Below are 18,126 nucleotides of genomic sequence, written 5' to 3'. Positions count from 1 at the left end.
GCATAGCTCCCAGTGAGATAAGCTGGGTATAAAAAGCGGTTTCCGATGCAGCTGTGTTTATTTTTAGCCGTCACCTTGCGAATCTCCGCTATAGATTCTCGTCCTTGTCCAAGGGGGAATTCCACGCATAAATCCCGGAGAGCTCTTATTATTACTATAAACACATGCCGCAACGGCTGGCGGAAGGGCAGACTCCTCCTTTGGCGTTCACAGACACAAACGCGATGGCTCGGGCGATGTAAACCGCTTTCCGAGATGCTGCTGCAGGTTCACACGCGCCGAGGGAAAACAATAGAGATGCGCGGAAGAAGAAGAAGAAGAAGACGAAGGAAAAGACGATCGTGAAAAGGTCGCGTCTCGTCTTTAGTGCGTTTCCTCATCCTGGTTGTAAAACAAGTGACATCAGTAAATATGTAAGTTAAGAGGCCGTCGCCGTATTTGAGCCGCTTAAAAAAAAAACCAGTGCGTGTGCGAGTGCAAATTGTGCGCGTGCGCGTGCGACGCGTCGACGCGAGCGCGTAGCTAGCCGCGCGTTCCCGAGAGGGCAGCGTCGCGGCTGCAAAGGCAAAGTAGACTACGCAGGGTCGGGCTATAAGAAATCTGGAAACAAAAAAAATGGAAATAAACAAAAGAGCAAATAGAGCGTGAAAACCCTCTGCGTTTTCCGTTTTGTCGTGTGCCATGATGTTTTATCTTTCCTCTTTTGTCTGCATTGTGCACATTGTGTGCGCCCCTTTGTCCCCCCTGCGTGATGCAAGGCTTGCAGACGGACTTCCCCGTTTGACCAATCACCGTCGGCTCCACGTGCGGCCCAAGCAGACAAGGTCGGCGCTGTGGCGTTTACATGTTGAGTCCACGCTTTGCCACCGTAACACAAATAAGCAACGTCAACGATCACCTTCACAAGGTCACTTAACCTAACGGCACCCATAGCTCCCATTTACTTCCCGCACAGCTAAGGGGTCTTCAGATGAAACCACGAGAAGGCGACAGAGAACCTCGCTGGTTTATGGGGATCGTCTGACGCCCCCCCCCCCATCACAAATGTTCACATCCTACACGGTCAAGAGGAATGTCACCTTTCAGCACAACGACGACCCAAAGCATACATCCAAATCAACAAAGGAACGGCTTCACCAGAAGATCAACGTTTTGGAGCGGCCCAGCCGGAGCCCAGACCCGAATCCAACAGAAAATCTGTGGGGTCACCTGAAGAGGGCTGTGCACAGGAGATGTCCTCGCAATCTGACCGATCTAGAACATTTTTTTTTGCAAGGCAGTGAGAGAAAATATTGCCTTGTTAAAATGTGCCACGCTGATAGACTCTTACCCAAAAAGACTTAAGTGCTGTAATAAAATCAAAAGGTGCTTCAACAAAGTACTAGTTTAGGTGTGTGCACACTTATGCAACCAGGTTATTTCTTTTCCCCCTAAAATGTTTCTGATTGTTTTTCACTTAAATTTTGAAGGATGCAATTTGAAATAAAAGTGGAAAAAGTTCTGACATGATTTATCATGGTTTCGTTTTTTTACATCACCAGAACCTGCCATTTTTACAAGGGTGTGTAGACTTTTTATATCCACCGTGTGTGTGTAGGTGTGTGTGTGTGTGTGTGTGTGTGTGTATGTATGTATGTAAAATGGTGCTCAGATAGGAAGAGGTGAAGCCAAATACATCTCTAAATGGTAATGGTGAGCCTTTAATGCAAATATATTATCATCAGTGCAAAGTCGCATCCACGTCAACACAGGGAAAAGCACAGTAGGCCTCTTTCATCAGGCTCCTTCACTGCATTTATCAGCCAGCCCTGGTGCAATAATGTTATTTATACTGCAGTACGAAAATTGGCATCTCAAAGAAGGCCAGTTGTCATCGGCTCCACCTGCAGCTGCACACGTTCAGATATTCAGATCCACACCTGTTTGTCTGTCCTGAAATTGGAGTTGAAGTTTTTGGATGGTACTTGAGAGTATCCTCATCTTCGGCCAATAACAGGTCTCCCAGAGAAGTGACGTCTGCAGAAAATGAGGTCTTTGCACTGATGGCAGCAAACAGCAGGTAATCCGACATCCGTCACAGGTAAGGTGTCACCGGCGTGTTGGAGGAATTTGAAATAGTAGATTCCCAAAGACATGGATGCTGACCAATAGGGGACATTATAATACCTGGAAAAATTAAATATTTTCCTTGTCTGAACATAAGTGTAAATTTGAGGAGACAGTGGAGATCACTTGCTACTGAAGGCCAGATACATCAAGGAATCAATCAATAGATGAATAAATAAAAGTAAAAAGTACAAAAAAACAGGGGGAGGAATAACTCAATAATGTGAAAATTAACTAGGGAATAAATAACGAAATTTTCCAAGAAATGGGAGGTGGAGATCAGCATTTATGTGACTGAAGTGAAAAAGATGTCAAAAATCCTTAGCATTAAAATGTGCAAGTAAAACATCGGCAAATAGCCTTGGCAACTACACACAGTAAAATACAGGTACTGACTTCAACCACTATGGGTATTTACTGTCTATTTACCAACCAGACAATCAATGATTGGTCTCCAAGGGTCAAGAGAATGATTTTTTTCCCCCAAAAAATAAGGTTGGTCCCTTAATCAGAACCGTAGCCGACTCTTTAACATTGCCTGAAACTATTACCTGTTAGGAACACACTGTTTACATTTTCATCTTAAGCATGAGTGCACCAGTACAAGTTTCACTTCCTAGATCGCTAACATTAAAGGTAACCAACAGCAACGGAATCAAGAGTCAGGGCCATTGTGCCCTGTTAGAAAGGGTGTTTTTATGGAAGCAGCGAGAATGGGGGGCGAGGGTGGGGATTTGACTAACCAAGGAGATCACGATGTGCTCGACTCGAAACACCGAACATATTTTCGGTAATGTCAGAGATAGGCAGGTCATGGTGACTCTAGCAGCTGCGGTGCCAGTGTTAAAAGGGACCCTCGTGTAGTAGTAACCTGGAGTCAATATCAGATTGTCTCTGATCCAGCAATTTCCGGTGAAACTGTTACTGCTCCACTGGCTTTGTTTACATTGTCATTTAATGGACAGCAATGACTTTATTTTAGCTATGAAGATGTATTATCCGGGCCTCTTACACAAAGTCAGGCAGCATGTGACGATGAAATACCAGTTTTATGGTTTTTTTTAACGCCGTAAAAGGTCTGATTTATCATACATTTGTAATGCTTGTAAACACATGAATTTGAGCAGCACGGTGGCCCAGTGGTTAGCACGGTCGCCTCACAGCAAGAAGGTCCTGGGTTTGAACCCCGGGGCTGTCCAACATTGGGGGTCATCCCAGGTTATCCTCTGTGTGGAGTTTACATGTTCTCCCTGTGTCTGCAGTGGGCTTTCTCCGGGTGCTCTGGTTTCCCCCACCATCAAAAAAAGAAATGCATGGGCTGTCTGGGTGGCGTGGCGGTCTAGTCCGTTGCCTACCAACTTGGGGATCAGTGGTTCGAGTCCCTGTGTTACCTCCTATTTGGTCGGGCGTCCCTAAAGACACAACTGGCTGTGTCTGCGGGTGGGAAGCCGGATGTGGGTATGTGTTCTAGTCACTGCACTAGCGCGTCTTCTGGTCGGTCGGGGTGTCTGTTCGGGGGGAGGGGGAACAGCGTGATCCTCGCATGCGCTACATCCCCCTGGTGAAAGTCCTCACGGTCAGGTGAAAAGAAGTGACTGGCGACTCCACATGTATCGGAGGAGGCATGTGGTAGTCTGCAGCCCTCCATGGATCAGCAGAGGGAGTGGAACAGGGACCGGGACGGCTCGGAAGAGTGGGGTAACAGGCCGGATACAATTTGGGGAGCAAAAGAGGGGGGAGATAATTAAAAAAAAAAAAGATATGCATGTTAGGGTTAATAACATAGATATCTTCTTTTTTTGTGCCCCTGACTGAGGCATGGCAAGTCAAACTGGAGTTGGTCCCCGGGCACTGCATGGCAACTGCCCACTGCTCCTAGCTACACAGCTAGGCTGGGTTAAATGCAGAGAGGAATTTCCCCACGGGGATTAATATAGTACAGTGGCGCTTGCAGCCGCAATCCTGTACGCACGGTGCGTACAGGGATCTGTATGCACCATGCACTATTAGCCAGTGACGTTAACACCAATCATCGGCCTTCAAATGTATTTGCGTCAAACGGCATGAGTGGCACAAAAAAAACAACAAACAACAAACAAAATAAAAAAAATGTACGCACGGGATTACAGCTGCCAGCGCCACTGATGTAGTCTATCAAAATCAAATCAAATCAAATAAATATTAAGCATACTGGTCAGTCACACATTTTACTGATTATGAACTCCCCAAAAGGAAAAAGATTTGAGAATATAACCAAAGATCTAGATTTTCAAATGCATCATCATCACTTTATTTTTATTCTAGTGGCTGAATTCTGACAAGAGGAGAACCTACATAAAGTAAAGGACCCAAGCATTTCCATCAGCAGGATGTCGACAGCCGGGCCTGCAAGTTAGCGGACTATATAGCATCACTTCCTGGGAGACTACTGATGGTTTCCTGTGATGGACATCGAATCAGTTTGACAGCTCTCCGTGATCGGGCCCTTACGTCAAAGTGCCAGAAGAACATGTTGGAAAAAATCCACAAGTGTTTGTTGACAATATAACAGACAATGGCTCAGGCAATAAAAAGGACTGATGTTCCTAAAACCTTTGACGGAGGGCTGGGATGCGTTTCTTTCAAATACGCCCTGGGGGAAATGCCCTCCAGCCAAAACCTGTTCTCCATCTATGTCCTGTGGCATGTACAGTACCTGTACATGAGTTTACTGTATGAGGCTCTGTATAAAATCTGAAAACAAGTATCCTCTCATTGGACAATTAAGTATCTATCCGTTCATCTGTCTATCAATCTATCTCTCTATCTCTCTACCTTTCAATCCATCTCTCAACTTACCTATCTATCCTACTCAATTCTAAGAATTAAATTAGCCAGTTTAATATTCACTGCTGCAGGTCGGGTCCAACAAAGACATTATGGATGTGTAGCTTGTAAGATAGTTTCCTGACCTGAGCAGTCCTGACCCCTGGACCATATCTAAAGGCCCCTTTGGATGCTGTCTCTGCGGATACCTGACAAGAAAATCTGGACCTAACAGTTTCAAATCAGCCAACCAAACAGCCAGCCTGCACACCTGCCTGCTTTCAAGGAGACGATACAGGGGGGACATTTTTGTCAAAGTGCATGAACTGCTGAGACTGGCAAGAAACACTGGAAAGACGGATTAAGAGTGCCTCTTGTGGATTTGGTGGGTGATAGTATGCTCAAACACCCAAACTGTAATGAAGAGATACTGTTGGACATATAGATAGATGCCTGCGTGAGTCTCGTTGCATGTCACTCAAGATAAAACTGCTAGCTAAAACTCCTGAAGCCTAACTATCTACGGACTTCGCCGCCAATAAGTTTCCAGTGCACCTTGACATTTAAACATGTTGGAAAAATATTTTAGCAGCTTCCGGTGCAAAACGTGTTACCAGTGTCTACAGAACAACAACACACTCTGAAGAGCTCAATACAAGTTTGAACATTTGAAAAAATTAATGGCAGCTGTTCATATGGGGGAGACCAATACAGTCACACCAACCATCACTGCCTTCACAAACAGCAGCTGGAATGCCACTGTACCTCCAGTCGACCATGTGGCCAATGTGATCAGCTGGCTGACATTCAGCATTGGGTTACCTGCCATCGGATTGGCTATTTACGCCCTTAAGAACCTGGCCAAAGGTTTGTTTTTAGTCCAACAATGAAATTGTATTGTTAAAGTTAGCTTTACTGAATGAAGTTCAAAGGGTTCTTTAGGCAGGAAAATGCCATACAAACAGACCAAGTCTTGATTTAGTTGGCTATAAGCATTTAAGATAATAACTGGGCTGTGGTAAGATGTTTAAAGCTGTGATCCCGAAGATCATCGTTTTTGTTTTTGCTGCCAACCATGGTTATACTGGTAACTGCATTGGAGTCTGACAGCCCCAAATCCTAAAGGTCCACTAGAGGGGAAACAGTCGGCAGGGCTGTTTAGCCTACTTCCCCACATGTCCAGACAAAGAAAAAAAAAGAAGGTTGAACTTGAATTTTAACTGTTAATACTGAAGTATAATTAGGTAAAGGCCCTCCCAGCCAACAGTATCATCTGCAGACTGCAAGAGAGGGGTGTAACATACATGACACACCTCCAAAGTACAAGACACGCCCACATCAGTACAAGAAACACCCACTTGTCAGTTCAAGAAACGCCTCCCATAGTACAAGAAAGCTCCCCACCCCCACCGAGGTTAAGGTTGGGAGATTAAGATCAGGCCAGGTGATAGGAGTCCTGCTACAAATTACCCTTTTACACGTTCTGCCCATCTTGCAGTCCGCATCTCCTCCCAGGGAGCAGTCTGCTTTATCTATTAACCTTGAGGACGTCCCTTCCTCTTCAAACTCACAGCTTCCTGCTTTATTCTCCCGCCTACATTCAGTTGCATTGTGGGAAAGATGTAAAACTCGCTTCATATTTCCTGGGAAGTTACGAGCAAACAGCAACCATCACGATGAGCCACTAAAACAGTTCATGAATTGAATAGTCATGGATTCCCTGCTGTTATAAATGAAGCAACTGTAGACAGTGTCAACATGTAGCCTACATCTGTTTGGATGTAAATCTGAAGGATTGTAGCTTCAAGTAATTTCTAAAAAAAGTAAACTTTTTTTTTTAATCGTGGGAATCATTCTCAACCTGTTTCTTATAGCACTTTGAAACTTTTTCAGGAGTTAACGCATCCAACTGAAGTCATGTGAAATGTTGATAAATGAATGATTGACTTCAAGTATACCCCCCCCCCCCCCCGATGCAGGTCAGAACAAGGTTCCCATCCACATCATCAGCCTCTTGGTCTCTGATGTCCTGAGTTTCTTTGGGAGGCCCCAGGAGATGACAGGGAGCCTCCTCTCCTCAGACACGACCACCCTCCTGTTCTACTTCGGCGTCGTCTCCAACGTCACCTTCATGGTGTGCATAGCTCAGGAGCGCCACCTGCTGGTAGCCTACCCGCAGTGCCACGAATGCTTCGGCAGAGTGAAGCAGTCGGCGGTGATCTCTCTGGCCGTGTGGGCTGCCCCGTTTGCTGTACTGGCCCTAGTGGTGCTCCGGTACTACTTCTGGTTCTCTGTGGTTCTGCTCGCCCCATTCCCTCTTCTCTTGTTTTTTGCCATCGACTCCAGCAGGGCGGTGCTGTGCTGCACAGGCTCCCCTCCAACGGCAGAGAGGCAGAGGACGGTGTGGGGACTGATGGTAGTTTTCACCAACTACACTCTTCTTTACCTGCCCTTCGCCCTCAGCATCCTGCTGGAGTCCCTGGGGCTCCAAAGCAAGGTTCGGTATCTGGGCCTGGTTTCGCATCTGATGCTGTACCTCAGCCCTCTGGTGGACCCGTTTCTTTACATATTTCTAACCAAAGGGCCCCAAGAAGTTTGGCGGGCCCTGTCGTGTTTTAAGAAGAGGGGGGGGACGGAAGACAGCCGCTCCACTGTGGACACGGTAGCTGAGACTGTGGAGACGAGACTATGAGGCTTTCCCTCTTCTTCTTCTTTGGTTTTTTTTTTGTAAATACTTTTCCAGGATTTTTCTAAGAACGTTTTCCATAACATTCGCTTGGATATGTATGAGAGACATGTTAAGATTAAACATAAGCGCCTGTTCAGAGGGGAGGGGGGACTGGGGGGAATAGCATGATCCTCCCACGCGCTACGTGTCCCTGGTGAAACTCCTCACTGTCAGGTGAAAAGAAGTGGCTGGTGACTCCACATGTATCAGAGGAGGCATGTGGTAGTCTGCAGCCCTCCCCAGATCGGCAGAGAGGGTGGAACAGCGACTGAGATGGCTTGGAAGAGTGGGGTAATTGGTCAAGTACAATTGGGGAGAAAAATGGGGAAAAATAAAAAAGAAAGACGATGAAACATAAAAAGGATGCCGAACAATAAGTTCTTCATGTTTATGTTGCATTTGAAATGGCCCAATATTTATATTGCTTTGCTATTTCTTTCTTTTCTTTTTCTTCTCCAACCTTGCTGGACAAATTTGAATCTCAGAGCCTTGTTGTCAATTATTCTTTTTTAACGCTGCCACTAAAGTTTTTATGAAATGTAATGTCACGTCTTAAAATTGTCCACATCTGTATGGTATGGTATGATATGGTATACATGAAAAACTGACTGACAGTTATAAATGACCTTATAAAAAGCGTAGTTGCATAACGTACTTCACATACAGGGGGCAGTACCATAGGCAGAAGCATGGATGGGTTCCCCAGTTTCACCTGTAGCGGCCAACTTGTATATGGACGAAGTGGAAAAGAGGGCTCAGATAGATAGATAAATAGATAGATAGATAGATTGATTTGTTTTATTAGCCACATGACCCAGGCCAATGGAATTTGTTTCCGGTACAGCATGTCAAACACTGCAGCACAATACATCCATGGACAACAGCAGACACTCCACGTATTATCACAAACAATACAGTCACACAATAGCAGAAACGAACATATTACACACAATGATTAGGTGAATGGTAGTATGCATGCCAGTGGCGTGTGAGGAGGGGACTATAGGGAGGAAATCAAAGTTCTAATAGCTAGGGGGGGGGAAACTGTTTGTGGAGTGGTTGGTCTTAGTGGACAGTGACCTGTAGCACCTCCCTGAGGGAAGAAGCTGGAAGAGGTGATGAGCAGGATGTGAGGCGTCGGAGATGATCTTCTTTGCTCATTTTACAGTCCGGTGAGTATGCAGAGATTCAGCTGAAGGGAGTGGGTTGCCTATGATTTTGGATGCCATGTTGACAATCTGCTGCAGTTTTTTCCGTGTTTGATTGTCCACGTCGCCATACCATACTGTAATAGAAGATGTTACGATGGACTCAATAATGGCTGAGTAAAACAGAACAACTGTTTGATTCAAAGCTGCCTAAGAAAGTAAAGTCATTGTTGAACTTTTGCAATGATGTGTTCAGTGTTAATTTTCTTTACGTTATTGCTGATTAATGTTCCAAGGAATTTTTATGGGTGTTTGGGATTCGGCATGCATCGGAATGATAATGAGTTCTTGGGTTTTGGCTGTATTAAGCAGAAGGTCTTTGTTTGTGCACCAAGTGACAGCTTGGTCTACTTTAGTGCGGTACTGGGTTTCATCATTGTTGGAGATGAGGCATACAATGGTTGTGCCGTCTGCGTATTTTATTATTTCCACATAACTATCTGTGGATGTAAAGTGGATGGTGTAAAGTGAGAAGAGCCAGGGGGAGAAAACACAGCCCCGAGGAGCACCTGTACTGAAGGTAACAGGGTGTGAGGTTACGTTATTAACCTTCACCCTCTGTGGCCTGTTCCACAGGAAGCTCTGAATCCAGTGGCATATGGTTAGGTCAATGTTCATATCCAAGAGTATGGTAACTAGTTTGAGTGGGTTGATGGAGTTGAAGGCAGAACTAAAGTCTATGGACAGGATGTGTGTAGGTGTTTGGTGATTCCAGGTGTTGCAGGGTATGGTAGAGGGCTATGCTAACTGCATCCTTAACATACTGGTTGGCTCGATAGGCAAATTGATACGGGTCCATCATTGGGGAAGTGCAAGATTTCAAGTATGACTAAATGGTACACTCAAATGCATTCATGAACACAGATGTTAGGGCAACTGGTCTGAAGTCATTGAGGGCAGGTGATCTTTGAGGACCTTGGAACATGAATGATGGTAGAGTTTGAAGCACTGTGGGACTGTACATTGGCTTAGAGAGGTGTTAAACATAGTGGAAAATATTGGGGCCAATTGTGCTGCACAGTGGCTCACCAAAGCAGGACTGATTCCAACTGGCACTGCTGCTTTCCTAATGTTCAGCTTCTTGAATGTAGCTCTCACCTCATCCTCCTGGATGCCGAAGGGTGGCATTAGAGTGGGAGTCGGGGGGTGGTGGTGGAATTGGTTTTTCAAACCTTGCATAAAACTCATTTATGATCATTATCTGGAGGGGAGCAGGGGAGTTTTTTGTAATCTGTCATTTCCTTAAGACTTTCCATATTGATCTGGAGTTAATGGAAGATAATTGCTGTTCTAGTTTTGTTGCGTGGTTGGACTTGCTTTTCTTATTGCAGCACGCAAATTATACTTGGCTGCTCTGTATTAACCACTGTTTCCATTTTGGTACGCCCAGTTCTTTTCTTTGTGTACGAGCTGTAATTCTTTGGAGAACCAGGGTTTTTTTATTGCCATACAATGTCACTGTTTTGGTAGGGATGCACATTTCCTCACAGAACTTGATGTATGATGTCACTGTGTCAGTGAGTTCATCGAGGAAGCCACAAGCTGCACTAAATATATTCCAATTAGTGCATTCGAAGCAACCTCGAAGCATTTCAATGGCATCCACGGACCAGGACCTGACAGATTTGGTTGTTTTCTTGATGCATTTAAGCTTTTGTCTGTATTTTGAGATGAGGAGTGACAGCGTGGTCGGACTTCCCCAGTGGAGCCCTCAGGAATGCATGGAAAATTTCGAAATTGAGATGTAGCAGTGATCCAATGTTTTGCTTTCTCTGCTATGGCAAGTGACTTGTTGCTTATAGTTCGGGAGTTTGAGGGACATGTTCGTATGGCTGAAATCACCTAACATGATGACAGACGTGTCAGGGTTGGAGGTTTCAACAGAGGAAATATGTTGCAAGAGTTCACTAATGGCTTAGTTAGCATTAGCTTGTGGTGGAATATAAACAACTAATACAACTGAAAAGAATTCTCTCGGAAGGTAATATGGTCTGCATTTCAAACTGATGAATTCAAGATCATAAGAGTAATAGCGATGAAGGATTGTTAAGTTGTTATACCAGCACTTATTGACCATGAGACAAATAACCCCACCTTTTAATTTGTGAGATAGGTTGACTGATCTGTCGGCTCTGAAGATAGTGAAGCCAGGGGGGTTACCACTTGATCAGGGACCAATTGATCCAGCCATGTCTCACTAAAGCAAGGGCTGAGCAGTCTCTGTCAGTTTGTGTTACAGACAAAAGTTCATCCATTTTATTTACGAGGGATTGCATGTTGGATAAGATCAGCGCCAGTAGTAGGGACCGATAGGGCCGTCTCCTAAACCTGGAGAGCACCCCTGTTCTCCATCTCCCTGTGCTAAGTGTATTTCCCCAGGGTGGCAATCCAGTCCTAGCCAGGGACACCACCTAGCCATTGGTTCAGAGTTAAGGACGACACCTGGGTTAAAATTAAATCTCAAGACGTACCATATTTCACTGGCCACATTCTTCTTCAGCAGTCCATCGAAACAATGATGACTGTAATGCAGTTTAAGCTCAGCAAGCACACAAGTGGGCCATCAGGCCTGTATTAGAGCGACAATATAGTTCACATCTGTCACAGACGAATGTTGTTTGAGATGGTCTGTTATGTCTTGCATGGTGGGCCTTATCATAGGCTTCTTGTCTCTTGTTCAACAGCGGTTCTCGATTGCCTTACTGTGGAGCACCATCTCTGTCTGTCCAGGGCCACTGTCTCCCAGCTGGAGTCATCTACATATACTGCAGATCTTCATGTGGTGCTTGAGCACATCTTTGAAACATAGCTTCCGGACTCCCTGCTTCCTTTTTTCCTGGCACAGCTCCCCATAGAAAACCTCTTTTGGTAGGCGGTTGTCTGGCATTCTTCTCACGTGGCTGGCCCATCTGAGCTGGGAGGCTGTTATTAGGGCTTCAACACTGACAGTACCAGCATGTCTCAATACTTCTCACGTCGGGCACGTTGTCTTCCCATCTGATTCGCAGCAGCTTTCACAGATCACGAAGCTATATGCTGGTGAGTGCTTCTTGATGTGTTTGCGATACAGGGTCATGCATTCAGTAGAGTATAGCAGAGATGGGAAAACAGCTGTGTTGTAGACCTTGATCTTTGTTGTCAGCCTGATGTCACGGTGGGACTAAAGTTGTTTGTGGAGGGCACCAAAGGCTTTTGTGGCCGCTTGGATTCTTCTGTCCACTTCTAAGTCAGAGGAGCTTGTATCTGTCACAGCACTACCCAGATAGGTAAAGCACTCAGTGGGCTTCAGAGTTGCTCCATTAACCAAAATACGGGGCTGACCTTCTTCAGGGCTTTTCTGAGGGGGAGGCTGGCACAGAAGCTTTGTTTTTGAGACATTGATCTTCAGTCCAAAGAGGGTAGCCACTGAAGAGAAGCGGTCTACTATTTCTTGCATTTCTCCAAGATCACTGGCAACCACAGCTGAGTCATCTGCATAGAGAAGCTCTTGAACACAGGGTTCTCTTGTTTCGGTAGACGCCTTAAGTCTCGCAAGATTGTAGAGGTTTCCATCTCTTCGGGTCCTGATGTACAAGCCACCTCTCAACTTGGCTGACAATGTTTCTAGGCCTGCAGTGAGATATAACATGAATAGGTTCAGTGCAAGCACACATCGCTGCTTCACTCCATGCTTGACGTTGAAAGCATTGCTGACGTCTCCTCCAATTGACACTACCCCTGTCCTATCATCGTGGAAAAGTCTGATGATGCTGATCAGTTTCTGGGGGCAGCCATAAGTCTCTAGCACTTTTCAGTGTCTGTTTATCAACAGTGTCAAACGCTTTTGAAAAGTCTACAAAAACAATGTAAAGTGGCTGGTGCTGTTCGGTCGCTTTCTCTTGGCGTTGTCTTAGGGTGAAGATCATGTCTGTGGTGGAGCTACCAGATTTGAAACCACCTTGGCTTTCAGGCAACACTTCTTCTGAAGGATCTTTATCTGGTTCAGTATGATCTTAGCCAGGACCTTTCCAGCAGCTGACTGAAGTGAGATCCCATGGTGGTTTCCACAATCGCTTCGTTCACCCTTCTTCTTGTAGATGGTCACAATCAAAGCATCTTTGAAGTCTTGAGGAAGGCATAGGTTCTGCCAGCCGGCATTATAGAGCTTTAGTAGCTCTGACATAAGTATTGCGCTGCCATGCTTAAGGATGGCTGATGGGATGCCAACTTGTCCTGGTGCCTTCCCACTTCTGATGTCTTTAAGTGCTTTTTCTACTTTAGCCATTGTGATCAGCTCACAGAGGTCTTCTCTTATTGGCCTTCTTTTAAGCCACGGGCATGCATTTAGATCAGCTGATCCTTTCTGATTCAAGAGGGTGCAAAAGTGCTCTTTCCATTTTTCTGTGATCTCTTTCAGGTCAGTACACAGCTTACTTCCATCTGCTATTTTTACTGGTGCTATCATGTTGTTTCATGGGCCGTAGATGGCTCTCAGCGCAGAGAAGAGTCCATGACATAATTTTGATCCGCTAAGGCCTGCAGCTCTTCTGCTTTCTTGCTCGACTAGTTGTCCTTCATCACCCTAATCTCCTTCTGAACTTTGGCTTTAATTGCCTTGGAGGCCGATTGACTCCTCTCAGACTTCTCTTTCAGGTGGGCATTGTGAAGCATTTGCTTTTCCTGTAGCAGTTCTTGGATTGCTTCATCTTGATCCTGGAACCAGTCAGGCAATTTTCTTTTTGGATGACCAAGCACCTCTTTTGCTGAACTAGATGGTCTCTTTCATTTGTGTCCAGCATTCTTCAATGTTACTTGTGCCTGTTGCACCAGGGAGGATGTGAAAAATGAAAAATTTGCCTTCTTAGACTGAAATTGCAATTGGTTATGGGGGACATTTGATTGCTGATGTTTACCATAAACCTACACATACTGATCAGTACGTAAGGTTTGACTCTCATCATCCACTGGCGCACAAACTAGGAGTCATCAGGACGCTGTACCACTGAGCTGACACTGACACAGAAGTTGGGGAAGGGGAGAAATTCCACATTAAACAGGCCTTGGTTAAGTGTGGTTATCCTACCTGGGCATTTGCCAAAGCCAGGAAGATGCCCAAACAATGCACCAGTCAATCAAAGAGAGGGGAAAGACAAAAGCTGCCTAAGTGTAAACCAGTGGTGATTCCGCATGTGGCAGGAGTGTCGGAACAGTTGAGATGCGTATTTCCCAAACACCTGTGTCTCTGTTGCTTTCAAATCCCTAAACACGCTGTGCCAAATATTGGTCTGCCCCAAGGATCGGATCCCCTGGCAGAAACAGAGAAATATAGTGTGCGCTGTTAAGTGCCGGGAGGATTGCCGTGACTTGTACATTGGGAAAACCAAACAGATGCTGGCCAAGAGGATGGCACAACACAGGGAAGCTAACGTGTCAGGCGAACACTCCGCAGTCTACACCCATCTACAGGCCAGTGGCCACACTTTCAAGGATGAAGATGTGCACATCCTTGATTGGGAGGAATGTTGGTTTGAACAGGGAGTCAAAGAGGCCATCTTTGTGAAAAGAGAACGGCCATCCTTGAGGCGGGGAGGGGGCCTAAGAGTACATCTGTCACGATTTTACAATGCTGTGATTGTAACTATTCCCAAATCCTCTGTGAATAGTACACATGGCCATCGAAACAGTTAATGGTCATGCCAATTTGCATATGAAAACAATTGGTTTCGGGCATTGTGCAGCTGTGCTGTTTATAAGATTGGGCGATAGATACCTGCAGTCAGTTGAGACTGATGAAGTCACTTGGATGAATAATGAAACGTTTCTCTCACTAAACATTGTGTCCAGATGAACTGATTCACCTATCTGTGATCTCTGCCAGGTGTATCGCCCTTCTCCGGTAATCGAACTTGGCAACAAACACCTCTTTTTTGCCTACCGGGAAAATGGGCCCTTATTAAAAGCCTTCAGATGTTTTTAACCTTGTCGGTGTTCATGATAAAAATTTTATGTAGGCGAATGACTTTCATTCATCCATCCATCCATTATGCAAACCGCTTAGCCTGTTCTCATGGTCGCAGGGATGCTGGAGCCTATCCCAAGCAGTCATTGGGCAGCAGGCAGGGAGACACCCTGGACAGGCCGCCAGTCCATCACAGGACTTTCATTCATTCTAAAGCAAAAAAGAAAAAACAGTTTAGCAACCGGAGGAGGCAGCCACTCTGACTGTTGACGGATCTGTGCTGGGGTAGCGCAAGCACTGGGACTGTTAATGTTAGAGTTGAAATTATTATGATTTATATTAAATTTTTACATGTTCAAATGTTTGGTTCAGTTTGGGAAGTGCTGTTTGTGTCGTGTTACCCGTTTAATTACGTGTACGTGGGTAATGTAAAGGTTAGACAACTTTATATTTTCAACAGGTAAGTATTCTTTTTATTAATGATTGCATATGAACATCACTCACTCCACGGAGGTAAGTAATCAAACAGAGAGAGTGAGGCTCAAGCTCGCCCCAGAATTCACTGCATGGGCTAAACCAGCGTTTCTCAAACCTCTCCTGGAGGACCACTTATCCTGCCGGTTTTAGATCTCTCCCTGCTCCAACACAGCTGATTTAAATGATCAGTTTTGTTATTAGGCAGCTTCGGGAGCTCATAACGAGTTGATCTAAACTATTACTGAATCTGATGGGGGGTCGATACACATCTCCCCTTTTAAGTGTTTGTGTCTTTGGAGTGTGCGTGGGTGCTACGTCTGCAGGCACCTGGAGCAACAGCACCCCCGTGTGGTGCACCTTGCTGATCACTCCAATCTGCTCCATGCATTGCAATTCCTTCTTGACTTTAGACATTAGTGGTAAAGGGATACGATGTTGAGTCTTTAAAGAGACCGGCTCTGCCCCTGGTCTCAGTTTAATGGTGTATGGCTGCTGTATCAGGCCAAGCCTTCTGCAAAGCTTTAGGTAGCGTTCCTTTAGTGACTGAACGTCTAAACTATCAACACATGTGACTAGTCCTAGGCTAGTGATGGCTGGCCTACCCAGTAGGACCGTGAGTAAACTCCTAATTACATATACTACCTCCAATTATTGCTTTTTCCCCTTTCTGTAAAAACACATTTCTTTTCTTTTTGTTTGTTTGTTCTGTTTTTCCCCCCCTAATTGTATCCGGCCAATTACCCAACTCTTCTGAGCTGTCCCGGTCGCTGCTTCACCCTCCTCCGATACATGTGGAGTACCCAGCCGCTTCTTTTCACCTGACAGTGAGGAGTTTCGCCATGGGGACGTAGCGCGTGGGAGGAGCACGGTATTCCCCCCCAGCAGGCGCCCGGACTGACCAGAGGAGGCGCTCTTGCAGCGACTAGGAAACACCACCCCACCCGCAGACACGGTCAATTGTGTCTGTGGAGACGCCCGACCAAGCCGGAGGTAACACGGGTATTCGATCCGGCGATCCCCGTGTGGTAGGCAACGGAATAGACCGCTACACTACCCGAACGCCCCCTGTAAAAGCACATTTGTGACCCCCAAAATGTCTAGTGGGGTGTAAGCCGGTCCCAATAAGGGTTTGGCTTTTTTACAGTCTTTGAACACGGTATGAAACATGTGGTCTGACATGACAGTCACGTCTGCGCCCGTGTCAATTTTGAACTTTGCTTTCCTGTTCTTGATTTTGATATCAACCACCAATGGGTCTCCAAACACTTACTGACAATGTCCTTTCTTTTCACAGGCATGGCATGTTACTACATTAGCTGGACAGTGAGCTTTTGGCTTTTACCACATTTGCGGCATTTTGACCGCTCTTTTCTCTCTGCTTACTCTGACGTGGCCCGTCTTTGCTTATAACACGGTCCACTGAGTTGGTCCCTTTATTATAAACAGTGTCACCACGCAGGCTGCTCTGCTGCTGTTTCACTGCCTCGGATTGTCGCGCCATTTCGATCGCCATCTCTAGCGTGAGATCTTTATCTAGCGGCATGCGCTCGGACAAATACATATCGGAAAGTCCTACAATTAGCTTATCTCTAATCATGTCTGTGAATGTCCTCATTCATCCAGGTCATGGTTAATCTAATTGGTTAATGGTTAATCGAACTATCTCTAATCATTTCCTCGCGCAGTTCCTTCTAATCAGTTCCTTCCGTATTTGCAATATCCTGTCAGTGAACACAGCACTGTCAGAGTCCACTGATTCGCGTTCCCCTTTCCTTATCATATCAAAACGTGCTCTTTCGTAAATTACGTTTTTCTTTACAAGACTGCTTTGAATCCGTCTTTTACAGCATCGTACTGCCTTTGCTGCTCCAGGCGTAAATTCAGTCCTTTTAGAATGTCGTCCGACTCATCGCCCATGCAACACATCAGAGTATTTACCTTGTTGTCTTGAGCAGAAGCGTAGATTACCGGCCTGACGGGAACGCTCCAACCGTCTGATCCATTTCTCCCACTCACGCAGTTTTGTGACGTCAGTGGCTCCAGCGGATGGACGCTGAATGTGATACTCGGGCCCGCCGCGGGCGGCTGTCTCCCGCCAGCGGCTGCGTTGCCTGAGGGTCAGTTGTTCATGTTCGTTAGCAAGCTAATATCGGCGCCAACCATGCGCGTAGGTACTGTAAGCGCTAGACAACGTTATATCTTCAACAGGGTAAGTATTCTTTATTAACGACTGCGTATGACCGTCACTCATTCTACACGGAGGCAAGTAGTCACAGAAAGAGAGCGAGGCTCAAACTCGCCCCAGAATTCAATGCGTGGGCTAAACCATTGCTGAATCTGATAGGGGGCGGGGCTATACAGATTATACCAGTTTGGGGGTTTGACTCGGACTGGTTATAGGACTGGTTACAGATTGACTGACATTAGGACCGCGATTTAGACTGACGTCGCCAGTTGTGACCTTGGAGGGGGGGATCATTGTGCTGTAATTCTGTTCCGAAGGCAAATAAATGAGAATTCCCAGGGCCATGCAGTGTATGGCGGACGGGGATTGCCATAAAACGGAAATCTCTGCCTCTGTCATCCATTCTTCCCTGCAAGCTCGCCACAATAGCTCGGCAATGGGAAATGTTTAATTGTAGCTGCTGAGATGAGCTCCAGCTGTGACTGTGATTAAACCTACTCTTGAAATTCTATTTCAATAGCGGAGTTTTACCATTGGAGCCCATTATGGCACTTTCGCGTCTAATCCGCCTCCTTACGTCAGTTAAACAAACATGGCGGCGAAATGAATGAAGCGAATTATTTTTGGTTCACCCACTGAACTGATTTGCTAAATACCATCTACGTCTCGTTAACTTTCA

The 18,126-nt window shown here is 45.7% G+C and overlaps 1 protein-coding gene across 1 annotated transcript; it reads left to right on the top strand.

Moving 5' to 3' along the window:
• The first annotated feature begins 5,606 nt into the window (after positions 1 to 5,606).
• On the top strand, positions 5,607 to 7,603 carry si:ch211-132e22.4 (ovarian cancer G-protein coupled receptor 1). Its single transcript, XM_056291453.1, has 2 exons — positions 5,607 to 5,778; positions 6,891 to 7,603. The coding sequence occupies exons 1-2, from the start codon at positions 5,607 to 5,609 to the stop codon at positions 7,601 to 7,603; spliced, it is 885 nt and encodes a 294-aa protein (XP_056147428.1).
• Positions 7,604 to 18,126: the final 10,523 nt, after the last annotated feature.

The sequence above is a fragment of the Lampris incognitus genome, chromosome 13 (assembly GCF_029633865.1).
Source record: "Lampris incognitus isolate fLamInc1 chromosome 13, fLamInc1.hap2, whole genome shotgun sequence".
In the NCBI taxonomy this organism is placed as follows: domain Eukaryota; kingdom Metazoa; phylum Chordata; class Actinopteri; order Lampriformes; family Lampridae; genus Lampris; species Lampris incognitus.
The sequence above is the reverse complement of the archived record's forward strand: the minus strand, read 5'-3'. Positions and strand labels throughout refer to the sequence as shown.

Coding starts and splice junctions, on each gene's coding strand:
- si:ch211-132e22.4 (XM_056291453.1), top strand. CDS start 5,607: ATGGGGGAGACCAATACAGTCACACCAACCATCACTGCCTTCACAAAC. Junction 5,779..6,890: donor CCTTAAGAACCTGGCCAAAG/GTTTGTTTTTAG, acceptor CCCCCGATGCAG/GTCAGAACAAGGTTCCCATC.